Source organism: Colossoma macropomum, unplaced genomic scaffold (assembly GCF_904425465.1).
Source record: "Colossoma macropomum unplaced genomic scaffold, Colossoma_macropomum, whole genome shotgun sequence".
Lineage (NCBI taxonomy): Eukaryota > Metazoa > Chordata > Actinopteri > Characiformes > Serrasalmidae > Colossoma > Colossoma macropomum.
Window position 1 is genome coordinate 31084904 of NW_023494784.1, and position 23579 is coordinate 31108482.

At 39.5% G+C, this 23579-nt stretch overlaps 1 protein-coding gene across 1 annotated transcript; it reads right to left on the reverse strand.

The window, feature by feature from the left end:
* Nucleotides 1-739: 739 nt before the first annotated feature.
* On the reverse strand, nt 740-18546 carry ttll4 (tubulin tyrosine ligase-like family, member 4). The gene is made up of 19 exons (XM_036568510.1): nt 18420-18546; nt 13197-14700; nt 10986-11071; nt 10722-10770; nt 9429-9547; nt 8977-9087; nt 8717-8793; nt 8024-8218; nt 7836-7918; nt 7454-7582; nt 7216-7338; nt 5553-5651; nt 3948-4082; nt 3552-3689; nt 2893-2989; nt 2515-2725; nt 2044-2114; nt 1671-1750; nt 740-1587 (listed from the first exon to the last, which is right to left on the reverse strand). The coding sequence occupies exons 2-19, from the start codon at nt 14633-14635 to the stop codon at nt 1380-1382; spliced, it is 3450 nt and encodes a 1149-aa protein (XP_036424403.1). The 5' UTR covers nt 14636-14700; nt 18420-18546; the 3' UTR covers nt 740-1379.
* Nucleotides 18547-23579: the final 5033 nt, after the last annotated feature.

Consider the following 23579-nt stretch of genomic DNA (forward strand, 5'->3'; position numbering starts at 1 on the left):
AATTTAAACCTTTACCAAGATGGCTCTGGTGTTTAAGACCATTAAATTCATTTGTAAACTAGGCAATTTAAAAGTGCTGGTATTTGTCAAAGATCTATTGACACTTTAAAAATAGAAGAGTAGGGAAAATTTAAAGTTCAGTTTTGTTCTCTACATTGAAACATCTACATCTTACTCAGTAGCTGGTAGCAGGGAATTTCAACATGCCATTATGGAAGTGGCTATTTTTACCTCCTGTGTCCTGATGGGTTATGTGGCTTTATGCTTCTGGCATTCAGCTATCTCTTTCAGCATGACTCAGCACTGAAGAGGTTTCTCAGACTGAAAAAAAAACCCTTGTGTAAAGAGTTAAGAACTAAGCCAAACATCTCTCTAACCAAACATGAAAAAAATATGCTAACCAACTAATGCAGAACTGGACAGATATCTACTGACTGCTAAGTACAATAAGTGGTAAGTAAAGCTCCAAGTATTAATAGCTAAAGCTCAACATCCCTTGAGAGACCTTACTGACCGCACAGTATTACAAGAACTGGTTGTAGCAGTTGCTACATAAAGAAAACCGCAGACACACAGGAGACTAATAGTTTCTGTAAATAGACTCTCACTTTGGTCACAAATAATTAGAAATTCTTCAACTACAACACATTCCTTAAATAGCATTACTGTTTAAAATCAAGTTGGTGACCCAAAAAAACCCAAAACAAAACAAAAAAAAACAACAGTCAAATTATTTTCAAACATTTTTAATGTGAAAATTCTAAAACCAGAAGTTACTTCCTTTTATTGGGAAAGGCTGATAAAATGATACATTTCTTTAGATTTATGACCATTATTATTATTATTATTATTATTATTATTATTATTACTGATGAAACTACTCAAATTCAGTTGCCAGTTGTAAATAGTACTGACCCCAACAGTGGGCTGACCTAAAATGTAAACAAAGCAGAAAAGGAATCTCATTGGCTCATGCTCACAGGCATGACTCCAGATTAGCTCCTCCCAAAAGAAGCAGAGGTTGCATATACAAACACAGTATATAAATATATATATATATATATATATATATCTGTGCTTTGAAGAGCTCTACAAGGCTTTCCTTAAAACACGCAACTTTAGTCGAGAAAACATTTTTATGATTAAAACGGTCATCAGTTTGACCATTAAAGTCTGCTATACTTTCATTTCAGAGTTCTCTCATCTGTTCCCCAAGCCCGAACCCCACTTCCTGAGGGGGTAAAATTATACAACTGAACACACTAAAGACAGAACATGAGAGAATGTGTTTATCCAGCAACTATAAATCTGAGCGTATGCAAGTTTGTGCGTGGTTGGAAGCCCTAGATGTCAGCCGTTTTGAGACTACATGGTGAATCTCACAGGTAATTCTGATGAAGCAGGCTGTCGCTGGCCAGGCTAGGGCTGGGGCTTGGGCTGGGACTTACTGAACCCAGCAGGCTCATATCTGGAAGACTGGAAGTCATTGACTGAACCTCATGATCAGACCAGCCATCATCATCATCATCATCATCATCATCATCATCATCATCCAGCTTGGACCTCATGCTCTGACTCACCATAACACTGCGGGAGACAAAGTGTTAAAACAGAAACATACAACCTGAAAAGGGTATTAGATTAATGGATGTGTGTGTGACTTTTTATACCTTGATTTTGTTTGCTCTGTTCTCAGTGATGTGGCATTGTGGATATCAGATCGGTATCCATGGTAGGACTTTGAAGACCACTGGGATCAGAAACATAAGTCATTCAAAATTATCCAAAAATATGCCATTGTATAAAATTTAAACCTTTTTTTTTATTTAAAAAAGGGCCTGTTCTTACTCATCATATTACTATACTCAATCTCATTACTTCCATGATGTCACCCAAAACACATGGTTATAATGTGTAATGTATAAAGTGCATATCTTAGAAAACCAAAAAGATTCCCTTCTATTCTACTTCAGATTGTTTTGTGTCCAAACACTGCATGAGCCTATGCAATCAATACTACTGTCTGATATAATAAATACTTACATGATGTGCAGAGTCAGCAAGATTCCCCAAGTGTACTTTTTTCTGACACAGACTCCTCAGCAGTTCAATACCTGGACACAGACCAGCACACATCATTAACAGCAAATCATAATCAAACCTCGCACACACACCACCAAATACTGAAGTACAATACAAAATACCAGCATACACACACAAGTTAGAGGCTTACACTACACATCAGCAGGAAAACACTGGCAGCAGCCAGAATAGACATAATACTATTCAAAATATTTCTGTCAACACTAAGAGGCTATCAAATGATGAACAATATACTATAATTATCTATTTTAAATATTTTCTTGCCAAGTTATCTGCCTTGAGACTTGATCACCACTTTTCAAATACAAGGCATATTGGATGTTAATTTTATTGTAATGTCATCTATAGCTCTGTTCATCATTCTGGACATATTAAAAACTTGTTAATTTTTTTTACAGCTTCCACACACACCTTTGCTCCGGTTCTGGCAGTATTTCTGCTCCCACTGATTGAGGAGGATGTTGAGGTAGCGCGGGTGTTCAAAGAATCGGAGGTAGCGGGAGGAGGCAGGGGAGGGAAAAACACGCTCAAACTCGCCCTGCCGACTCAGCTCATCTTCACTCTCGGCCAAAACACGCACATCATCTGGGGTCAGCACGTCCAGAACCGTTGAGTAAAAATCCTAAAACACAGTGAAGCATACCAGAGTCTACAATACACTTTACACTGAAAATATCTTCAGAGCTAGTCAGTGTGGTGTGACTGACACTATGATACCAGAGTTATGCATCAATCAATCTGTAGCTCTAACTTTGAAAGGAATCTCTTGGTTTTAACATGTGCATGTACCTGGTCCCCAAAGCGCTGGGTAAGATAGAAGGCCCTCTTCACTTTTTCATCAGCAGACAGGTCTAATCTTGATTTCTCTCGCACTCCTCCGCACAAACTGAATATTACATTTCAAAATTACTACACCAGCATTATCATACATTAAAAGTACATACAAATCATAGCGTTTTCAAAAGTCAGAAACAAGGCACACTGAGAGCAGAACAGTTTTTATAACAAGATATTAATTATTGATTATACAGCAACTGACTTCATTAAAAGATAGTCCTGGGGGTGTAACAATACAAAATATACTGAGACAGCAATAACACTTCTGTGCATTATGCCATTTAATGAAATTGCACTGACTGAATACCAAAAACTGCAGTTTAACCCATACAGCATGTTCAGCGTCTCATAAAACAGCTGTAGTCTCAATAATAGGTTGTGTAAAAAATTGAGCATAGTCATAATTTTTCTTGATTCTTTTTTTTCGCTCAAAATACCATAAACATTGAACTGTGAAGCCTGTATTGTGAATTAAATCAATTGTGAATTGAGTATCTTGTTACTCCCCTACTTAAAGCAATTTAAACATTGAAAAAAATTTAGTTAATTAGTTATAAACAAAAACAGATAAATTAGGTAAGCAAATCCATAATTGTAATTCCAATTCTAACCTGCTGGTGGAGCTGCTGTCGCTGCTGCTGGGGGGGATGATGTCGTCTTTGTGAGGCAGAACAAAGCCAGCCAGGTTCAGCACATCCCTGATCATCTGGCCCTTAATACTCACGTCCAGTGCACTGTTGGAGTGGAGGCTATACAGACAGAAGGTCTGTTGGCTTGTTGATTGCACTGAGAAAACCATGAAGATGCTGCATACAATGTCTCTGACACTGAAGTTCTACATTTTATTTTGTGTACACTGGCGAAATAATAATCTTATCTGCGGGTATCTACCACAAAATATTTAACTAGTGCACCCAGCAGATCCTAAGACTGGACACTGGTCAAATCAGTCTGTACAGCAAGTAGCATCTGTTTTGTCAAAGCTGTGCTACTGCATTGATCAGTACCTGGGCGAGATGTTGACCTCCAGAACCCATGGCTTAAGGTTTTCATCCAGCATGATGTCAAAACCAAACAGCTCGTGACAGCTGTACGGGGAACGCACATGCATCTTCACCAGGGAGTTCACGTATGGGTCTGACCTGGTAGTGTAAAGAGAACAAAGTCTGTTTAATTTAACACAATACAGTATTTAACTAAAATACAACCGGTCAGTCTGATCTAACTAGTTCAACGTGTTTAAAAATGTGAACTACAACCAGACAGAGGAGCACATCACAGTCATCAGGAGTCATCACAGTGAGCTCTCACACATGGTGGGTTCTACCTTCACAGAAGTATTGTAGTGAACAGATGCATGCATTTGGTTAGACACACACTGTATTTCCAAAAGTATCCACACAACCCTGTCGATTAATGAATTCAGCTACTTTTAAGGTGTACTCACTATATACACAAGCATTCTAGGCATTCTTCTCAATAGAATGAGATGTTCTGGAGCAGCTGCACATGAGTTACCATGCATAATGCCAGGCATCTAAAGCTGGTCTGAAGCTCCTAACCATTGGACTGCGGAGCAGTGGAACAGTGTTCTCTGGCGCACCACTAAAATACTTCTGAGATGAGTTGGAGCAGGGTTTGTGATCCAGACCTAATCATTTAACATGAATACCTAATCTCTCCAATGCCCTTGTGGCTGAATGCTGTCAAATCCTACCAGCAATTTTCCAACATCTAGTGTAAAGCCTTCCCAGCAGTAGCTGTTACTGCACTTTTTCTTTTTTACTTTTGATATTCCTTTTTGCCTTGATTTCTGTAAAGCATGTTCAATTTCCTTTGTGTGCGAAATGTACTATATAAATAAACCTGTTTGCAGCAAAGGGGGGCAAACCCCCTATTAATAGAAACACTGGTTGAGCAGATGTCTACAAACCTTTGGACATATATCATACTTGCGCTATTGCACATCGTTTGGTGATTTTTGCAAGTCACAAGGCTCTTGAAAATAGCTATTTTTTCCTTATCTGAGCCAGTGGATAGTAATTCGTTTTGTAATGACCAATCAAGTTTCCAGGTTTTCCCCTATTCAAGAAATGGGGGAATACCCTTAAATGCAGGGGATTTTATGGGAAGTATACAGTAAAATCCCCAGGCTTTATAATTTAACACTTTATGTAGAATTTATCTGGGGGAAAAAACTCTTCATTTTCATGGTGAAGAAGAAACAAAATTACCAAGGCATCATTAACACTTAACAAAACACTGTCAAGAAAATATGACGTACAGCCAGAACAAAAAAATATAGTCACTAGTCACTGTCTCTGCAACCTCCCCTTTTTAGTGAAATTACATCATCTGTGCAGTCATTTAAGAATTTGCAGAGGCACGAAGTTCAGGGAAATAACGGTTCAAAAACTCGCTGAATGCGGTTTCACATCTTCCAACAACCCTCCCATAATAAAGTGTGAAATGTATGCCCTACCAGAATGCGTACTGTGGTGACTTGCTCCAGTTGCAGTTACAAAGACAAAGGCCAGAAATTCAATTAAGAATCTTGGTTAAAAGTTAAATAAAAGCAAGGCTACATAAGCATAGAGTGCAAACACACTTACGCAATGATAGTTTTAATGACCATATCCTTAATTTTCTCCCAGATGAGAGTAGTGCTGATTCCTTTGGAACCCAGGTATTGCCACAGCGCCTTCAGTGCCCTGCAGACAACAAAGACCCACTAGCTAAGCAGAACATTTGAGACACACACACATATATGTATTTGACCTCAGCGCATAAATTGTTTTTCCGACTCTTTCAATTATGCATTAGCTAACCAATAACGAAGACAATAAAGATGAATAACGTGTTCAAAAATTCACAGTTCTAATGAACTTTCCTGCTAATACAAAGGATAAATAAAACTCCAAAATCTTTTTCCTGTAAAAATTTAAACCAAGGATGTGCAAAGTATCAGCGATAAAATAAGTTTCCTTTAAAAAAAAAATATCAATCTTAATTTAAATGATCAGTTTAAACAGTGCAGTCTGTGCTTTGTGCATTCTACTGTCCGTCTACACTCTGTGGCAACTAAATTCTACAACCACAGGTCTTCACTGAAACGGAGGAAAGTCAGCATCTCTCTGTGCTCTTGTGAGAGGCCTGCTCTCCTCAGACATTCCCCGCTGCAGAGAAGATGCGCTCTGAAGGAGCAGATGGTAAACTGGCGAATATTTGTGACAAACTTGTTCTCTATCAACAGTTAAATTTGAACGTTTTTGTGTAAACATTTCATTTCAACGGTAACCCTTCGTCCAGCTGACCTGTATGTTCGCGCAGAACTACCCACTGAAATTGCTTGCAAGTGGTGGCTAACATTCGCAGAAAACATAAAACTGTTTGCAAATGTTCTCCTATGTTCGCTGAATTGAACACAACGGTGGCCTCAACATTAAGACAGCAATGCATTGTTTAAAACTGTAAACATTATTTGAATGTGAACAGGCTTGTTGTGAATCAGTTACTTGCTTCGCTTTTCAAACTCCATTAACAATTCAAGAGAGCATGCATTTTGAAAAAGATGTTACAGCTCATAACATGAAGTACGATGGCTTTTAACGTAAGCCCTAGCTAACTAGTTAGCCCAGCTATCCTACCAAAATGAATCTTCTTTATCCAGTGAGCCGATGTGTTTCCTCTTCAGATTCTCCAGCATGGATGTGCTCCTGTGCCAGCTAAGGTCAGCTTTACAAATAGCACAACTAACAATCTTTTTTTCTGAGTTTAGCGTGAATACTCCCACACTTTTGAGGATTTTGTTCTTGAGGCTGCCATCGCGCTTTTGTTAGCTAGCTAACTCTCCAGTAAGCGTCAATGTCAAAACATTCCTAGTTAGCGCGAGAAAGATGTGTAATGATGCCACCAAACTAACTGACTATTAAATAAGTTGCCAACAAATTTGGTCATCGATTTCTGTCGACTAAGTCGAATAAATGTTGCTCCCATAGTTATAAGACAGGATTTATTTTGCACCTCTCCTGCTACACACAAACTGCTATATATTAATCATCAATTTGTAAATTCAGTGTATTTCTTTGGAACTTTTTTCATTATATAAATCATTTTTATCACTATCAATTAAATGGAACTTTTGTAAAATACATACAATACATAGCTAAAGTGCAGCCTAGGGTAGTGAAAGATGGTTCTACGATCAGGACGAAAAGCCTGGAAACAAAACACACTGCCTTACGTTAGTCATAAAAAAGAAGTTTCCATTTTTACCATTTGTGACCCTGGCAGGCCTTATCATCGCTGTTGGTCTGATACTCAGAGTTCTTCTTGTTCACACTGTAGTTTGTCAGATGCATGAATTTGTTGCTAAGACTTTTCATGGAGGAAGAGTATCTGTAGTGGGGGAAAAAAGAGCAAAACTCAAAAAGCAGTTCTAATTACATGCACTTCAAATCAACAAGCTGTTTTTTAAATTGTGTTAATTGATAAATTCACTTTGGTTACTCACTTGCAGCTTGCAAAACGGACAAGTCCGTCATTGAAGATGTAAACACGGAGCGGGTCATAAGAAGTCACGTACACATAGATACGCAGATCAAACTTATTCCCACTGATGAGGTAAGGCTTGTGAAGGTACCTGTAGAAAATTAGGTAGTAAAGAGGAAAGGAAATGGAAATAGTTTCAGTCCAGTACACATAGCAGTGCACACATGCCCAAAAAATGTCTATTTCACTCCATCCTAACTATCAGCCAATTTTTCTGAATTAACTTTGGATAAGAAATTAATCCTATTTCAAATGGCTATTTCTATATTTAATCCAAGCTAATTTATCAAAATCCTGTCAGATAACTTTGGAAAAACTAGTGTGAACAAGTGCTTAAAGCTCACTTTTGCACAAGGAGTGGTCTCTTGCGTGGCATTTGACTCCACTTGTGAATGACCTGAATGCCAATTCCTCGGGCTGATGCTGGCTGTGAATGTATAAAACATAATAACAGCAATTCACCACTGTGAATATATAACATTAAAAATTTAAATTAAAAACACCTTCATGATGACCATGACCCAAGCAATACCGGTTTGATGATCCATTTCTGCCGACTACCTCCATCCTCCCAGGCCTTCTTCAGAAGCTTCATGTCCTGTGGGAGCACAAAGGAACGTGGGAAGAAGCCAAACTCCCGCTTGCCAAATCGTGCCTGCATCTTGGACAGGTTCCGCCACAGACGGTCCTTCCGTCCAATCTGAAAGGACCCTGGAAAGTGGTTCAGCTGCCAGGATGAAAACAGGATTGTTACAAATGGATAACTAGAACCAATAAAAAAGGCATAGCTTTGGCTCCAAATTCCACCAAGCCGGATATGAATCTTTTTTTGGGAGGGATTTTCTTCTCAAATATCTACATTATCATATAGGATCATATAGACATAACCCACTCCATTTCAGAGGACCAAAAGTAATCAGAGCTAAGAATCTTGTAAATACTGTGGAAAATTAAGCTGACATTCAGAACCTGCCGACATAAAGCTGACCACATAGTTGCTGTTTCATTTCAATTTTAACATGTTGAACAGAATCAAAACAAGAAAAACTATCATGTTACAATTACTTACTGTATGAAATGGGAGTTCAAATCAAACAATGAATGGCAACATTTACATGAATGCAAATACCGTTGTAAGTACCCACTGATATATATAAATAAATCATTTGTACATGATGTCTGTCGGTGGCATATGATGACCTAAGTTTGACCTCCGACCCTTTACCTTCTGGTACTCTCGTATGGCCTTGAACCCAGGTGACTTCATATGGTGGCCCCAGCAGCCCAGCCAGTCATTACTCTCTGGAACAAAAAGCAATTATGCGAAAGTCTCTACAGTCTCAGAACAAAGAAAGAGAAGCTCAGTCAACAATTGTAGAAGAGTAAGGGCAGCCTGGTGACTATAGTACATTGCCAAAGACATGCATGCAATGTCTGACATAAACTAAATAATGTCCATGAATAAAGAAACAAAAGCATGCTCACTCTTGGTGACTTTGAAGTGTGATCTAGCGATGGTGTGCTTGACTATGTTAGGTGTGACCGTACTCATCTTCCATTTCAGAAGTTTCCTCTGCTCCAAAGGCAGCAACTCCACTGCAGATCACAAAGCAATTATATCATATTTTAACAAACATTACAAAAACCCAACAAACCAAAAAGTGCTACAAAAGGTCTAGATGCACAAATAAAGAATCAAATGAACAATGTAGTGGTGACGATAGATATAGATATGAATAGATATAGATATACAGCAAAAAATTAAAAAGTTAAGTTTAATGCTGCATTTACATGGCTGCGTTGAAAAAGAGTAGGTCTGCGCTTCACAGAAGAAATGGCAGAAATTTCCTCCAATGAAAACAATGAAACACCCTGTTTGTTGTAAACCGTCTACTGTTACAACGTAAACGCAGTCTAAGTCTAATGAAAGTGCTGACCTCTTTCTTGGTTGGTACTGAAGTACAGTGTTGGAGGCATGAAGGGGAACAGGCTGGGCACCAGCGCTGGCTTCACCACCTTCTCATCCTCTAACTCGGGGCTCATTGGTTCCTCAATACTATCACATATACAAAAGTCCTTGTTATTACATAAAAATCCAATTAAAACCTAAATAAATATGACTAAATAAAAAAGTATATCAAACTCTCGTTAAATATAAAACATCAAATCTGAAAACAACAAAGATCATTATTTACACAGACAATTAAACACAAAAGCAAAATGGTCAAAACAATAAAACATTGTAGAATCCCAAACATAAAGCCTAAGCCAAGATCAAAGCACACCCTACTCCTTCTCAGAAGACCTGAAATATGTATTTCTCCAAAAACCTATAACCTACATATCACTAAACCATGCTTAAAGAAAGGTTGCTTTAGACACTATTGGGGTACACCACATTAAATCAAGAGTCTGCACACAGCAGACTAGATTCAAAGACCCAGCCATCTCTCACAAGTGTGACAAAAGTATTTAAAAGATAACCTAGTCAATTTACAGCAGAAAACGTAGTTGTAACTTACATGACAGTCATGTAGGAAGATGTCTGTTCTGGTTCAGGTGTCAAAATGATGGTTAGCACTGACAGAGATTAGCTCAGAGTCTCAATCCATACTGAAACGGGCCTTTACATTGAGTAAAGAAAAAAAAAGCCAAAAACACTAACTAACAAACACGTTCATCAGCTGGAATGTCCTCTCATTAGAATAGCCACACAAGCTTCAGCACAATTCACCTACAAGCTCATTTTTCCATTATAGAGGGACAGTTCCACTTTTATCACTGATTCACAATTGGGAGACGTTTCTACTGACCCCTGTGTTTTCTAGCTTTTCATGCAGAGCAACCACCAGAACAACAACAAAAAGAGCAGTACTCCTCTGTGACATTACCATACTTATGTCAGGTGATCACCAGAGAAGCATGGCAAAGTATGAATGACTGGCAATCTAGTTTAAAGTACCGAGCAAACCTTTAATGCTCTTAAAATCTCTCTATTGTTGTACATAAAACACCTCCAACATGAACATCTGGCAGCTCACCAAATACTGATACAACACCAGGATTAAAAGAAAACCTGAAATGTGACCCAGCTCTAAGCGGCCTTGTCTTGAATACTTGTGGAATAAATGCCATGTGTAAAAAAATCATGTTTAAGTATAGCACATCAGGACAAGCAAAACACCTGCTTTGGGCACTTGTATTGGAAATAATAAATACAAACAAATTACTTTGATGTTGCCATAGAGATTGCTGAGGAGGCATCACAATCTGATCCTTCTGTGAAAAGAATGAATGTTATGTGAAAGAAATGACAATTTTCTTTTACATAACACACTGTAGAATACAGCAGATCCTTTAACACTGAAAACAATGATGTGGCATGACCGATCATTAACTGGACAATAAACAGAAGGCTAAATGAGTAGTGTGGGCTCATACTACAGGTTCAGGTTTAGCACTGAAAACAGGGAGGTAAGAGGAAAGGTAGTTACCATTGTCATTCCCACTGCAGTCATTCTCCAGCTCATCTGGAAGCTCCTCCTCCTCTCCGTCCTGTAGCATGGCAACATTCTCAAGTCTAAGAGACAATAAGACAACACTCTTACTACTATTATTAGATTTCTCATAGAGGTCAATGTGACAACAGAAGTAAAATTGGTTGAAGTTTTAGTACATTTAGAAAGGTCAAAAAAGCAACTAAAATATTTACATTTTTATTACACTAAAGGGAATTGCTACGGCTTTTTCTAAATCTCATGTGAAATGCTATTCTAGAGAAACCTAAGAGCCAGAACTGCCACAATGAAGGTGATCAGAACCAGACATTCAAATTGTTTAATGCCTATAAATGTTATATGAGGCATGAAATGGTTCTGAACGTGTTCCCTTATGTCTGAGACATTGTTTTACAGTGGTTTTGAAGAAAGAAAAAAAACTGGTGTAGAGCAATGCAGTACATATAGGGCATTGTAAGGCAAAGTAGTATTCAAAGAACATTTTTTTCATTTTTAAAAACGCTGTTTTACTATTATTTATTTATTTGTTTGTTCGTTTGTTTGACTTGCACAGCATCTTTCTCATACCCAAGGTTGCTTCACAGAGAAGTTAAAAGAAGGGGAAAAAAGATAAAGGAAGTAGAATGAAGTTGAGTGAAGAGCTAGGTCTTTAATGGAGATTTGAATGATGTAATAGAAGAACCGTCACAGAGTTATGAACACAATTTACAGGGAATTATCAACACTACATATAAAACAATGGTCATTTTGGACTGCAAATAAAATGTTGGTATTTATGTTTTAAACACTGTAACCCCTGGTTCCTATCACTACAATTTAAAAAACTGGCAGAATTGCACCTTAAAAATAAGGCAATACAGATAAACTTCTAACATGTCAAACATCCTTAACAGCCACCCCAACACATCATTCATACACTGCTTGTTCATCCCTTCGAAAGATTATGCACAGAAAAACAGCCAAAACAAAAACTTTGCCCTATCAAATGGTGTTTTTCTATTGAGTAGTACACATAAAACAGTAAGAATAGGTGAAGTTTGTGTGCTCACATGATTTCTTGCATAAAGTTAACATTAACAGCAAATACAAACAGCAGCAGCAACAATGGAAGAACTTCAAGTTCTGATATAGTATTTACTCTGCATTCAGTTTTATGTCACACAGACACACAGCAATTCTTACTATCTACTGTATGTTTTAAATTGCAGTCATCTGACAGAGTGACGATTCTGTGATGACTGTGCTTGACCAAACAGTGGTTTGTGCCATTACTAGCTCCACCCATTTGTTACAGCTTGGAACACTTAGGCTACGTTTACACAGCAGGTAAAAGTGGCCCAAATCTGTTTTTTTTTTCTTCATATGTGACACAGATGTGTCATCTGTGTGGCAGTGTGAACAGCAAAAAACACACTGAATCGGACATTTTTAATTCCGTTTTGAGACGCTTTCATATGTGGTACTTAAATCCGATACGTATCCGATCCGCGGCAATGCGACTGGGTCTGAACAGCCAGATAGGAATTAATGCGACTTTTACGTCAATCCAACTTGACATTCGCCATCATTTCGTGCTGCTGAGACCTCAAACATTTAGGCTGATGTTTCTGTACTAAAAAATTAGAAGAGACTTTTTCAAACACCTCAGTGTTCGAAGAGATTTAGAAAGAAATGGCCAAATGCGGCCGTAGGAGAGTGAGGCTGCAGCGTCAAAGAACAGTTAGAAGTGTGAAAGAATCCGGGAACACGAACCAAAGAAGTGACCGTAGCCGAATAACGTGCCTTTTTACAGCAAGCACGTACACATACTGGGTGATGAGCGCAGCTGTCAGTCAATGAAGCTTCATGATGGCTCCTGTGATGCTGGTGAAGACGAAGCTAAAGCCTTTAGGAGCGACTGGCGAGCTGATGTGTTCAGACTAATATGGCGCATAGATCACATTTAAAAGATAATGTAAACAGCCAAACAAAAAAATAAACAGATTTGGTCAGAAAATCAGATTTGGGCCACGTTTACCTGCTGTGTGAACGTAGCCTTAGCACCCGATTAAGAGGGGTAATCAAATTCAGAATTGGTACTTAAGGTAATTACAGCTAAACGTGTGACTGTGGATTTTCAGCTGTATCATACTGTACTGCCCAGAAGAAAAACACCAAAAGGCAAAATCATCTTAAGTTCATACTCACCCCTTGACCCCAGGCTCACCCTCTTCATCCAGTGTCATAGGACAAAGGCTTGGGTTCTCTTCTGAGGTGTGCCCACGCCCTTTAATTGTAAGGTGTATGGCAGATATCTGGTTTGTTACGGAGTAAACTGTAGGAGACTGAGGGGAGGCCATTTTGTGGCTGACCTCTTCTGGAATGGCACAAGTGCTACCCTGAGTCACTCCATCACTCGGAGAATTTGTGGGGTACATCTCATCCCTTGCATCAAGGCAGTGGGAAGTGGAGGTCTCCATGTCCATAAAAGGCTCCCCGCTCCCATTAATAAGGCAAATACTTGAGGCTTTTGTTGAAGTGGCATCTGTCATTGTTCCTGTCTTTACTGCTCTCATACTGCTGTGAGAATTAACACTGGTCCTCAGCGGTCCACTCAGACCATCTAATTTTCTGCTTTGTGCATGTGCCATGCTTTTGGTGAGCTTCTGTACAGCTGCTGTGAACTCTACCTCAGAGCTGATTTTTCTCACTCTCTGAGGTGCTTCACTGGTGCCATGCTCTGCACTGCACTCCACAATACACTCATTCTCCTTGGTGTCTTCAGCCACAATTTTCTCACACTGAGGCCAGTCCTGGACCCCCAAGACACTGTTCAGAGGCACATCTTTACAACTGTGCTCCAAAGGCACAGTTGTCTGGGAGGGCTTCATTGTGTCTGCTTTGCCATCTCCCTTGTCACCGCCATTACAATGAGCGGCAGACAGTACAGTGCTAGGCTTCTCACACGTTTCTAGTCTAGCATTTATAGGCACTTTGGTGGTAGTGGGTTGCATTACCCCTTTGCTGTTGCTTTTGAGCTTGCTGCTTGTCCATGGGTAAGACTGGTTTGTCGGCATTGTTTTCTCAACTCTCACAGACGCTCTTTGCGAGGAAGTCTTGGGTGGGGAGGGACAGGAGGGACAAACTGAGAGCTGAGGTGAAAAGGCCCTTTTCCCTAAAAGTCGTGACCTTAACCTGAGTTGGCCCAGCTGCCAGTGTGGCTGATAGCTGTGGACAGTTGGCTCAAGATGACAGGGGCTATGGCATCCAGAAGAGGGACTACTGATATGAAGTAAACACTTTGAGACAGCACTGGCTGTTCTTGTACCACCGCTAGCACCGTTAGAAGAATGAGCACCTGCACTTCGAGCACGCTCAGCACTTGTTACAGTATTAGCAGGTGCAGGCACAGTTGGATAGGCACACTGTGAGGAGATCCCTGAGATATGACTAGTCCGGTCAAGCACCACCGTCACATTAGGCTGAGATACTGAGAAACCAAGGGATGAAGGATGATGTGTTCTCCTCTCATTGAGACTGGAAGACACATGAGTGTTGGAGGAATGTACAATTGCAGACTTGGCTCGAACAATGAGGGCTGGCTGTGGAACCCCACTTCTCAAGTCTTCAAATCCATTAGAGGCCATTAAATGCCATCTTATACTTTCCTGGCATGGATGTTAATACTTATATAAATGAGAGTCCAGAGTACCTGTAAAGAAGACAAAAGTGAATGCAAAATTACAATGGCTTATCATATTAAGCATTTAAAATGTGTGAAGTAATCTACATAGTTACGCCAGGTCTGAGCAACCTAGGGCTGGGCAATATGACAACATTTATCGTTAATGCGATAAATTACATAACAATATGCTTTTCTGAGCATATCCTAGATATCGTCAGTACTGAAAAACGCTTAACGGCATGTGTGATTACAAAGAGAGCACTGGATTTAGTACTGCACAGTCTGTGAAAAGCAAGTACTCATAGCTTTTGATGCACAATATATACATCTTGTCATGTTAATTTTGGGTTATGTGTTTCCTGGCAGTTCATTTTATGCTAAGAAGTCTTAGCGTGAAGGCGGGACTAGCCACTGGCTGTGTTTATGCATAAGAGCACGAAGCTTTTAATGAAGCACAGCGACTGCAAGTGTCATATACACACACACACACACACAAAAACACACTATATATATATATATATATATATATATATATATATATATATATATATATATATATATATATATATATATATATATATATATATATATATTTTTTTTTTTAATTAATAAATCAAATGGAAGCGATATGGCAAGTCAACTGGAAGGCTCTCATTCACTGCTCTTGTTCGGAGCATTCGGAGATGCTGCTGCCACTCATCTGTGATAAAATGCGCAGTTACGCTGACACAAGATCCAGTGGCAATGGATGACCAGGCAGCAGATTACAGCTGTCCTGCCCATTTTCTTTAGTGATTTTATAACTTCGGTTTTGGTCTCGTGGTAGAGAGTTGGGGGATTGCTGTGTCAGTAAATTATCTGCGAGACGGGACGTATGCAACATAGCGCGAAAGCCCTGGTTCTCAACGACTGAGAACTGGCGTACAGACTGCAGGTCACCTAGCAACAAAGTTTTGCCCAGCTAGTACCTAACGAAAAGACAAAGAGAGATATTAAGACGAATATTTGAAGGTGAATGGACTTATTCGCATTCATAAGCAGCGCAGTTGGTTTCCTGGTATGTTATATCTGCAACGAGAGACTGTCAAACACTAAAAAGTTGCAAAAACGAAGTTACAGCTTCTCTTTCGAATTTCCCTGTTCCACCTTAAATGGTGTCGCATTTACATTCGGCGCCTCAGTCAGAATTTAAGGCAGAACGTAAAAATTCGAACAAGGAGCTGGAGACTGAGAAGCGACTTCAGCCTCGTATAACAGTCGAACATTGAGGAACATTTTACCAGAAACTGATCTACTTTTGAGGAAAGGTTTTCTGGCGGAAATGAGAGGAAAGCGGCTATAGCTAACGCTTAAAGCAGAGCAAAGTAAGTCTGCGCTCTCATTTATATTGTTTAGCCTATACTAGGACATTAGCACATACTGACACATACTGGACATTAAATGTTGTGGCTCCCAAGGTTATTTTTGACATTTATGAATTGATTCAGAATCGTTCAGGCCCGCATCACGATGCATCTAAGAATTGTTTTTTTTCCCCCACCCCTAATATTTATATATATGTGTGTGTGTGTCATATAAGTCCAAAATGCAAGGATGTGCAAATCATTAAACCCAATATTTAACTGAAAATAGTACAAAGACAACATATCAAATGTTGAAACAGAGAAATGTTACTGTTTTTGAAAAATATATGTCCATTTTAAATTTGATGCTAGCAACACGTTTCAAAAAAAAAAAAAACACCTGGTGGAACATTTCACAACTAATTAGGTTCATTGGCAACAGGTCAGTAACATGACTGGGTATAAAAAAGCATTTCAGAGAGGCCGACTCTTTAGAAGCAAAGATGGGGAGGGGTTCACTACTCTGTGAAAGACTGCGTGGACAAACAGTTCAAGAAAAATGTTTCTCAACGTAAAATCACAAAGACCTTGGAGATTTCTTCATCCACAGTACACAATATCATCAGAGAATCCAAAGAAATCCCTGTAAGCAAGGTACAAGGCCAAAAACCAATACTGGCTGGCCATGATCTTCAGGCTCTCAGGTGGCACTGCATTAAAAACAGACAAGATTCTGTAGTGAAAATCACTGCATGGGCTCTGAACACTATTGTCTGAAAACACAGTTTGTCACTGCATCTGCAAATGCAAGTTAAAGCTCTACAATACAAAGAAAAAAACATATGAACAAGATCCAGAAATGCTGCTGCCTTCTCTGGGCCCGAGCTCATTTAAGAGGCGAAGTGGAAGTGTCCTGTGGTCCGACGAAAAAAAAAAAAGAAATTCCTTTTGGAAATCATGGACACTGCGTCCTCGGGGTAAAGAGAAGAGGGACTTACTGACTTTTTATCACTGCATAGTTCAAAAGCCTGCATCCATGATGGTTTGGGGGAACATTAGTGCACATGGCATGGGTGACGTGCACATCTGTACAGCACCATTAACACTGACTGAGCAGCTGAAATCCTATATCAAACAGGATTGGGAAAATATTTCACTTTCAAAACTGCTGCAATTGGTCTCCTCAGTTTCCAAATGCTTACAGTGTTGTTAAAAGAAGAGGTGATGCAACACAGCGGTAAACCTGACCCTGTTCCAACTTTTTTTGAAATATGTTGCTGGCATAAAATTCAAAATGGACATATTTAAAAATAATAAAAAGTTTCAACATTTGACTTGTTGCCTTTGTACTATTTTCAACTAAATATAGGGTTTAAATGATTTACGCATCATTGCATTCTGTTTTATGTCCCAACTTTTTAACTTTTTTGGGAACGGGGTTTTGTGTGTGTGTGCGATTTGTCTCTCTCTCTCGCTCTCTATATATGTGTATGTATATTTATGTGTGTGTGTGTGTATGTGTGTATGTGTGTGTGTGTGTGTGTGTATATATACACACACACACACACACACACACACACACACACACACACACATACCTGCCTCTAGCATAACGGAACCTTAATATAGGATCTCATTTCTCATTTAAGCTTCTTTGTCAAATCAGTCATACAGTTAATGGCTGTACTGGATACAGTAAATGAATCAAATAGCTGAGTCCTTATCAGACAAACCATCTACTGTTGTGGAATATGCAAGGGAAAAATGTGAGAAACGAAACGGAAAAGAAAAAAGGAAAGGATAGAAAACTTTTCTCCAGACGTCTTTAGGAAAACAGATACTGGACAGGACTGGTTTGCACGTGAATTAGCAAAAAGTAAGCGGGTTAGCAAGACTTGACCACTACCGTTAGCATGTTCCACTTTTGTGAATGACTCAAGTTAAGGTCTACAAACTGGCCACCCATACAACCCGAGTTAGCGTGTCAGCAGTTTACCGGCCATGTGGTGCGAACAGAGGGTCTGACTTAGCTTAGCTGTGTTAGCTAGCTAGCTTGTGTGTGAGTAACTATTAGCTACCTATAATGGCTAAACAAACTAGCGGGATAGCTATAAAAAGCAGCTGGAAAAGAGAAGCCAGCAAGCTTAGGAAAAAACATAATAACGATAACAGCAGACAGCTTTATGTCAAGCAGCGTGGAAATGTGCTGAGCAAAAACGACAACATTTTGTTGTAGCTATGTAACTATCTAAGCTAGCTAGCTAGCTTACCCAGCTACCACCTCGTTTGCCACACTCTCACCAACAGGCCCTGCAAAGCTAAAGCAGAAAACGTAGGTCTGTAAAACCAACGTTAAAATCTAGGCTCCTGTTAAGTGTCGGCCATTTGAGCAAAGCTTCTTACCTGAGCAGAAAACAAGTAGCTAACCTGTCTGCCTACATCACGGAGTGGCAGCTCAGCGTAGCGTACCGGCTCTTACAGCCGAGTCCGGTTGAGAAACCCGCTTCGAGCTGTTTTTTTCCTTTTTGTCTGCCGCGGCTTCTGTCCGCCTCCTAGCAACCGCTCACTGAAACACGGGCAGGTCAGCGCACAGCTATTGTGAGAGTGTGCAGTCTGTTGTAGGACACACAGAGTCACTATGAGGCTACAAGCATATTTAATTATATCATATGTCCAAAACTTTCCAGACACCCCTTCTAACTGAGCTACATTGAGGAGCACCTACTGCTGACACAGCTTGTCCACTAAAAAATTAACCAATAGGGTTGTTGGACTTACAAACTGAAAATATGAATTGTGGTGTCTTGAAGTAACATTTTTAATTTACAAAAATTAATGAAAGTGCATTTTCGTGAATCAAAACTGTTTATGTTGAGCCAAAGAGAATTCATTTCAACTGAACTGATATAAATTGCACTGAAATGTTTCAATGTTGTTCCATCAACAATTGGATTTTATGTTGAAGTGACAAAGTCCTTGTACACACCCAAAATGATGGTTCTTCAAGGGTTCTTTAGTAAAGAAAACGGTTCTATATGAAACCATGAACAGTCAAAGAACACTTTGCATGATTAAAAGGTTCTTTGCATCATGAAAGCGTTCTTTATATCGATGGAGAATGTGCTGTATATGGTTTTATATAGAAGGCTTGTTACAATACAGGAGCCCTTTTCGATGCTTTTTAGAACCCTTTTCAAAAAGGTTCTATTTAGAACCATCTACAGCACATTTTACATCATTGTGAAGAACACTTTCACAACGCAAAGAACATTTTTTTTTATCCTGCAAAGGTCCTTTGAGTGTTCAGGGTTCAATATAGAGCTATTTTCTTTACTAAAGAACCCTTGAAGAACCTTTATCTTTAAGTGTGACTCTACTGGATTGAATGTGTGGCATAATTGAAATAAGATTATACACAAGTTATTTTTTTGAGTGTATGGAAAAGCCTCTCTGGTGCCAGCTAGAGGGGTAATAAAGCCCCCTATTTGGCTGTGGAGCAATGTAACTGTGTTCTCTGTAGTGATGTAGCACCAATGAATGCCTTGATGAGGGATGAGTTGGAGTTGTGTTTGTGATCCAGAACTAATCATCCAACATCAGTGCCTGACCTCACTAATGCTCTTGTGGCTAAATGCAATCAAATTCTCACAGCAATGTCACAAGCCTTCCAAAATGTATAGTGGCTGTTACTGCAACAACAAAGGGAGGACAAACTCCCTATTAATACCCATGAATTTAGATAAAACGTTGGTTGAACAGGGGGCAACAAACTTTTGAACATACATATATTTCATTACACATATTTATATGAAATGTCAGGAGAGTTAATCACTCTAACCTCACACAGAGCATGCCTTGTTCCTTTTTGCACTGCCATAACACTTTCACTGAGATACCCAGGAAGAATGCCTTCTCTAAATACCACAGAGCCGTAAAACACTCTACAATAGCTTACCTCTTAAGCAAAGTTAAAACCACCAGGTGCTCTTCATTGAGTGAAGTGTTCTGCTGCAAACCCAAGCTCATCAGCTAAGCCAGTGCCCTGGTTAGCAAGCCTGTTTTCTAGAGCGATGTAACCCAGTCCTACCTTCTCACATGCACTCCAGATTAAATATGCATAGTGACAAACCACCTGCAATTCAAACTTTGCGTGGGTCACTGTCGTGCTGTGCCATTAACAATTGACATGCATTTGTTCTGAATAAAGAACTAACCTCCTCTCCCACCCCTGACTGATTTACAGCCTAAACTCTGTTTAAAGGTGTACTTTTCAAATACAGCCATATGCAGAACTTCCATAGGTCTTGACTGATTTCTAATTAAATATAATGTGAGTGACATCTGTTCAGAAAACGTGAAAATGCATCTTCGATTGACACAGGATACTAACTGGATAGGATTACTTTTCCTTTGCTATACCGACGTGGTTACCCCAGCAGTTGAAAGATGTAAGCTCCTAGGTGGGTGCACAACCACTAACTAGGTCAGGGTTGAGGGCAGCATGGATAAACTGGTTTATAAAGATAAAAGGAAGAAAGTAGCACATATCTGATGTCATTACAAATGTAGAGTTTTGTTCCAAAATGCATGAAATACTATTTTGAGGAATGTTTTGTTGTTGCTGAGAGTGGGCTTTACACATACAAGAAATAGAAATGCTATATTACAATTAACACCACCTTTATAAGAGAAATAAAAGTATGGTTTTTGACAAAATGCATTGCATGTCAGCTGTTTTTCATTTTAAACCTCTTTATATCCAGATTCTTACAAATGGGTACACATCCTTTTAAATGGATATTGAGGTGTCATTGAGGTGATATTGAGGTGGCACTCCAACTCTGAGAATTTGTTATGCTGTAAAGAACTAATAGTCTTTCCAGACACACACACACACACACACGCTGGAGCCTATCCCAGTGGTCATTGGGCAGAAGGCAGGAAACAACCTGGACAGGTCGTCAGTCCATCACAGGGCAGACACACAGACACATACAATTACACACACATTCACACCTAGTGGCAATTAAATATTAATTAAATTTGAAATCACATGGTTTCATGTAGTATATAACCATAGTTAAAGTTTCAAAATGTAAAGTTCATTCTCCAGTGTATATGGTCCAAAAATGGATATTAAGCCATAAAAACAGCTCATTCTAAATTCATTGTTTTTGTGATGTCACAAATACCAACATATTTCCATATATCTGTCTGTTCAGCCTGCAGCAGTTTGGCCTTAACTATTCATGTTGACGTTATAGGGAATGTTTCAACCCAGACTCACAACCCAGTTTACACAAATACCATAGATGCACCTAAATAAAGGAGATGAAAAGTAGGATATGAGCCCTTTAAGTCTACCTCCAAAACATATTGCCTTAGTGCCTACATAAGAGCTTATCAAAGTAGACTACAGCCAGTGCCTATGACATCTTAGAGAATCAATAGAGCACTAAGTATGCTGTACAGTTGTTAATACATAACTTGCTACCAAGGGAAACAGAGCAAGACAGTGGTCAGATACTGATGCCAGGTCAGATGATATGCCTCGCCTTGTTAACTCAGATTGTGTTACTTAATTAAGCTTTATCCGCTCTTCTGAGTAAGCACCTGTACACTCATGCGAGGGGGATCCTATGACTAATTGCTGATATTCATTTTCTTACTTACTGATTGGCAAATTCAGAGTTATTAACCTAATCAGGTTGTTTTATTTTTCATACTCACTCACTTTTTCATTCTCTCTCACTATGAACCATCCCGCCTACTTAGATCACAAGGTGCTGGCTTACTATTAGTACCCAGAATTAATAAAGTTACGTCAGGGGGGAGAGCTTTCTCATACAAAGCCCCCCAGCTTTGGAATAGTCTTCCTGTTAATGTTCGGGACTCAGACACAGCCTCAGTCTTTAAGTCTAGGCTAAAAACCTACTTGTATATTCAAGCCTTTGGTAATTAGTTTTCCCTGTTAGTTCTATACCTGCCAGAGTCTCTGCTAACACTGTAATTTGTGATCGGTCACCCATTACAGAACTAACTCTGTGTGTTTTCCTCTCTGTGTGTTTTCCTTTCTTTTCTTCGCCGAGTTGAACAGCTGCCCATCCTGTGCATTCTGATGCTGCTGCCTTTTCTGCCTCGATTGGGTGCCACTGCTCGCCAGCCCTCTGGACCGGGTTACCAACATTGAGCCTCCTGCTGTTCAACGCCGTGCAAACCTCACCCTCACAACCTGACCCCACTGATACTACTGCTGTTGCTGCATGAACTATTCAAAATTATTCACTTGAACCAATCAATCATTCAAACTAATTCAAATTAATCAATCACCCATTGACTGTGTTTTTCCTCTCTTTCTTTTGCCGAGTTGAACAGCTGCCCATCCTGCTGCTGATGCTGCTGCCTCTGCTGCCTTGATCGGGTGCCACTGCTCACCGTGCAAACCTCACCCTCACAACCTGACCCCACTGATGCTGCTGCTTCTGCTGCATGAACTGAACTATTCAAATTAATTGTTTCCTTCACGTTTTACCCTGTTTTTTGTACTATAATACTTTATACTAACAATGTTTACTATCCGGTGTCGACCAGAGGAGGATGGGTTCCCCTTCTGAGTCCTGGTTCCTCTCAAGGTTTCTTCCTGTTTCTCTTAGGGAGTTTTTCCTTGCCACTGTCGCCACTGGCTTGCTCATGGGGGCTCGGACCCGGACTTCTTTTTGTAATGCTCATTTCCTTGTAAAGCTGCTTTGTGACAACACCTGTTGTAAAAAGCGCTATATAAATAAACTTTACTTACTTACTTACTTACTTACTGAGCACTTGATTAGGAACAGCTCCTTGTATCTACACTCATTGTCCATTATATCAGCTCCACTTACCATATAGATGCATTTTGTAGTTCTACAATTAGGGACTGTAGTCCATCTGTTTCTCTGTATACTTTTTAGTACCCTTTCACCCTGTTCTTCAATGGTCAGGACCCCCACAGGACCGCCACAGAGCAGGTGTTATTTAGGTGTTGTATCATTCTCCGTGGTGGTGGTGTGTTAGTGTGTGTTGTGCTGGTATGAATGGATCAGACACAGCAGTCTTATACTTAAGTACTACAACACTCGTGTCTACATTGTATCAATTGTCATGTGGGACTTGCAGATCTTTGTGTAAGATTTAAAAAATTTCAATTTATTTCAATGAATCATGTACATATCCAAGTGCTATTTGTTCATGCAATGTTTACATCTGCAGTGGACTGTCCGAAGTATCAGAACCACCTTAGACCTTTTGATCTGAAGCCCTTGGCAGCCAGATGCCCCTGGGCACTGGCCCTAACGGCCTGGTCAGTATTTAACAAAAACAGGAATTATTTTTCCTAAAGATTAAAAATAATATATTTTGTCAGATCTACAATAAAACCATTTTTTAATCTTTAGTTTATTGCTGTTATAGGCTACAAGCTTGGATTGTAAGAAACGCCAGAAGCGCCACTCCACCATAAATATTGTTACTGCGCCCTCTTCTGGTGGCTCTTGGTAAACACCACGTTTTAGGTCAAACCAAGACCAA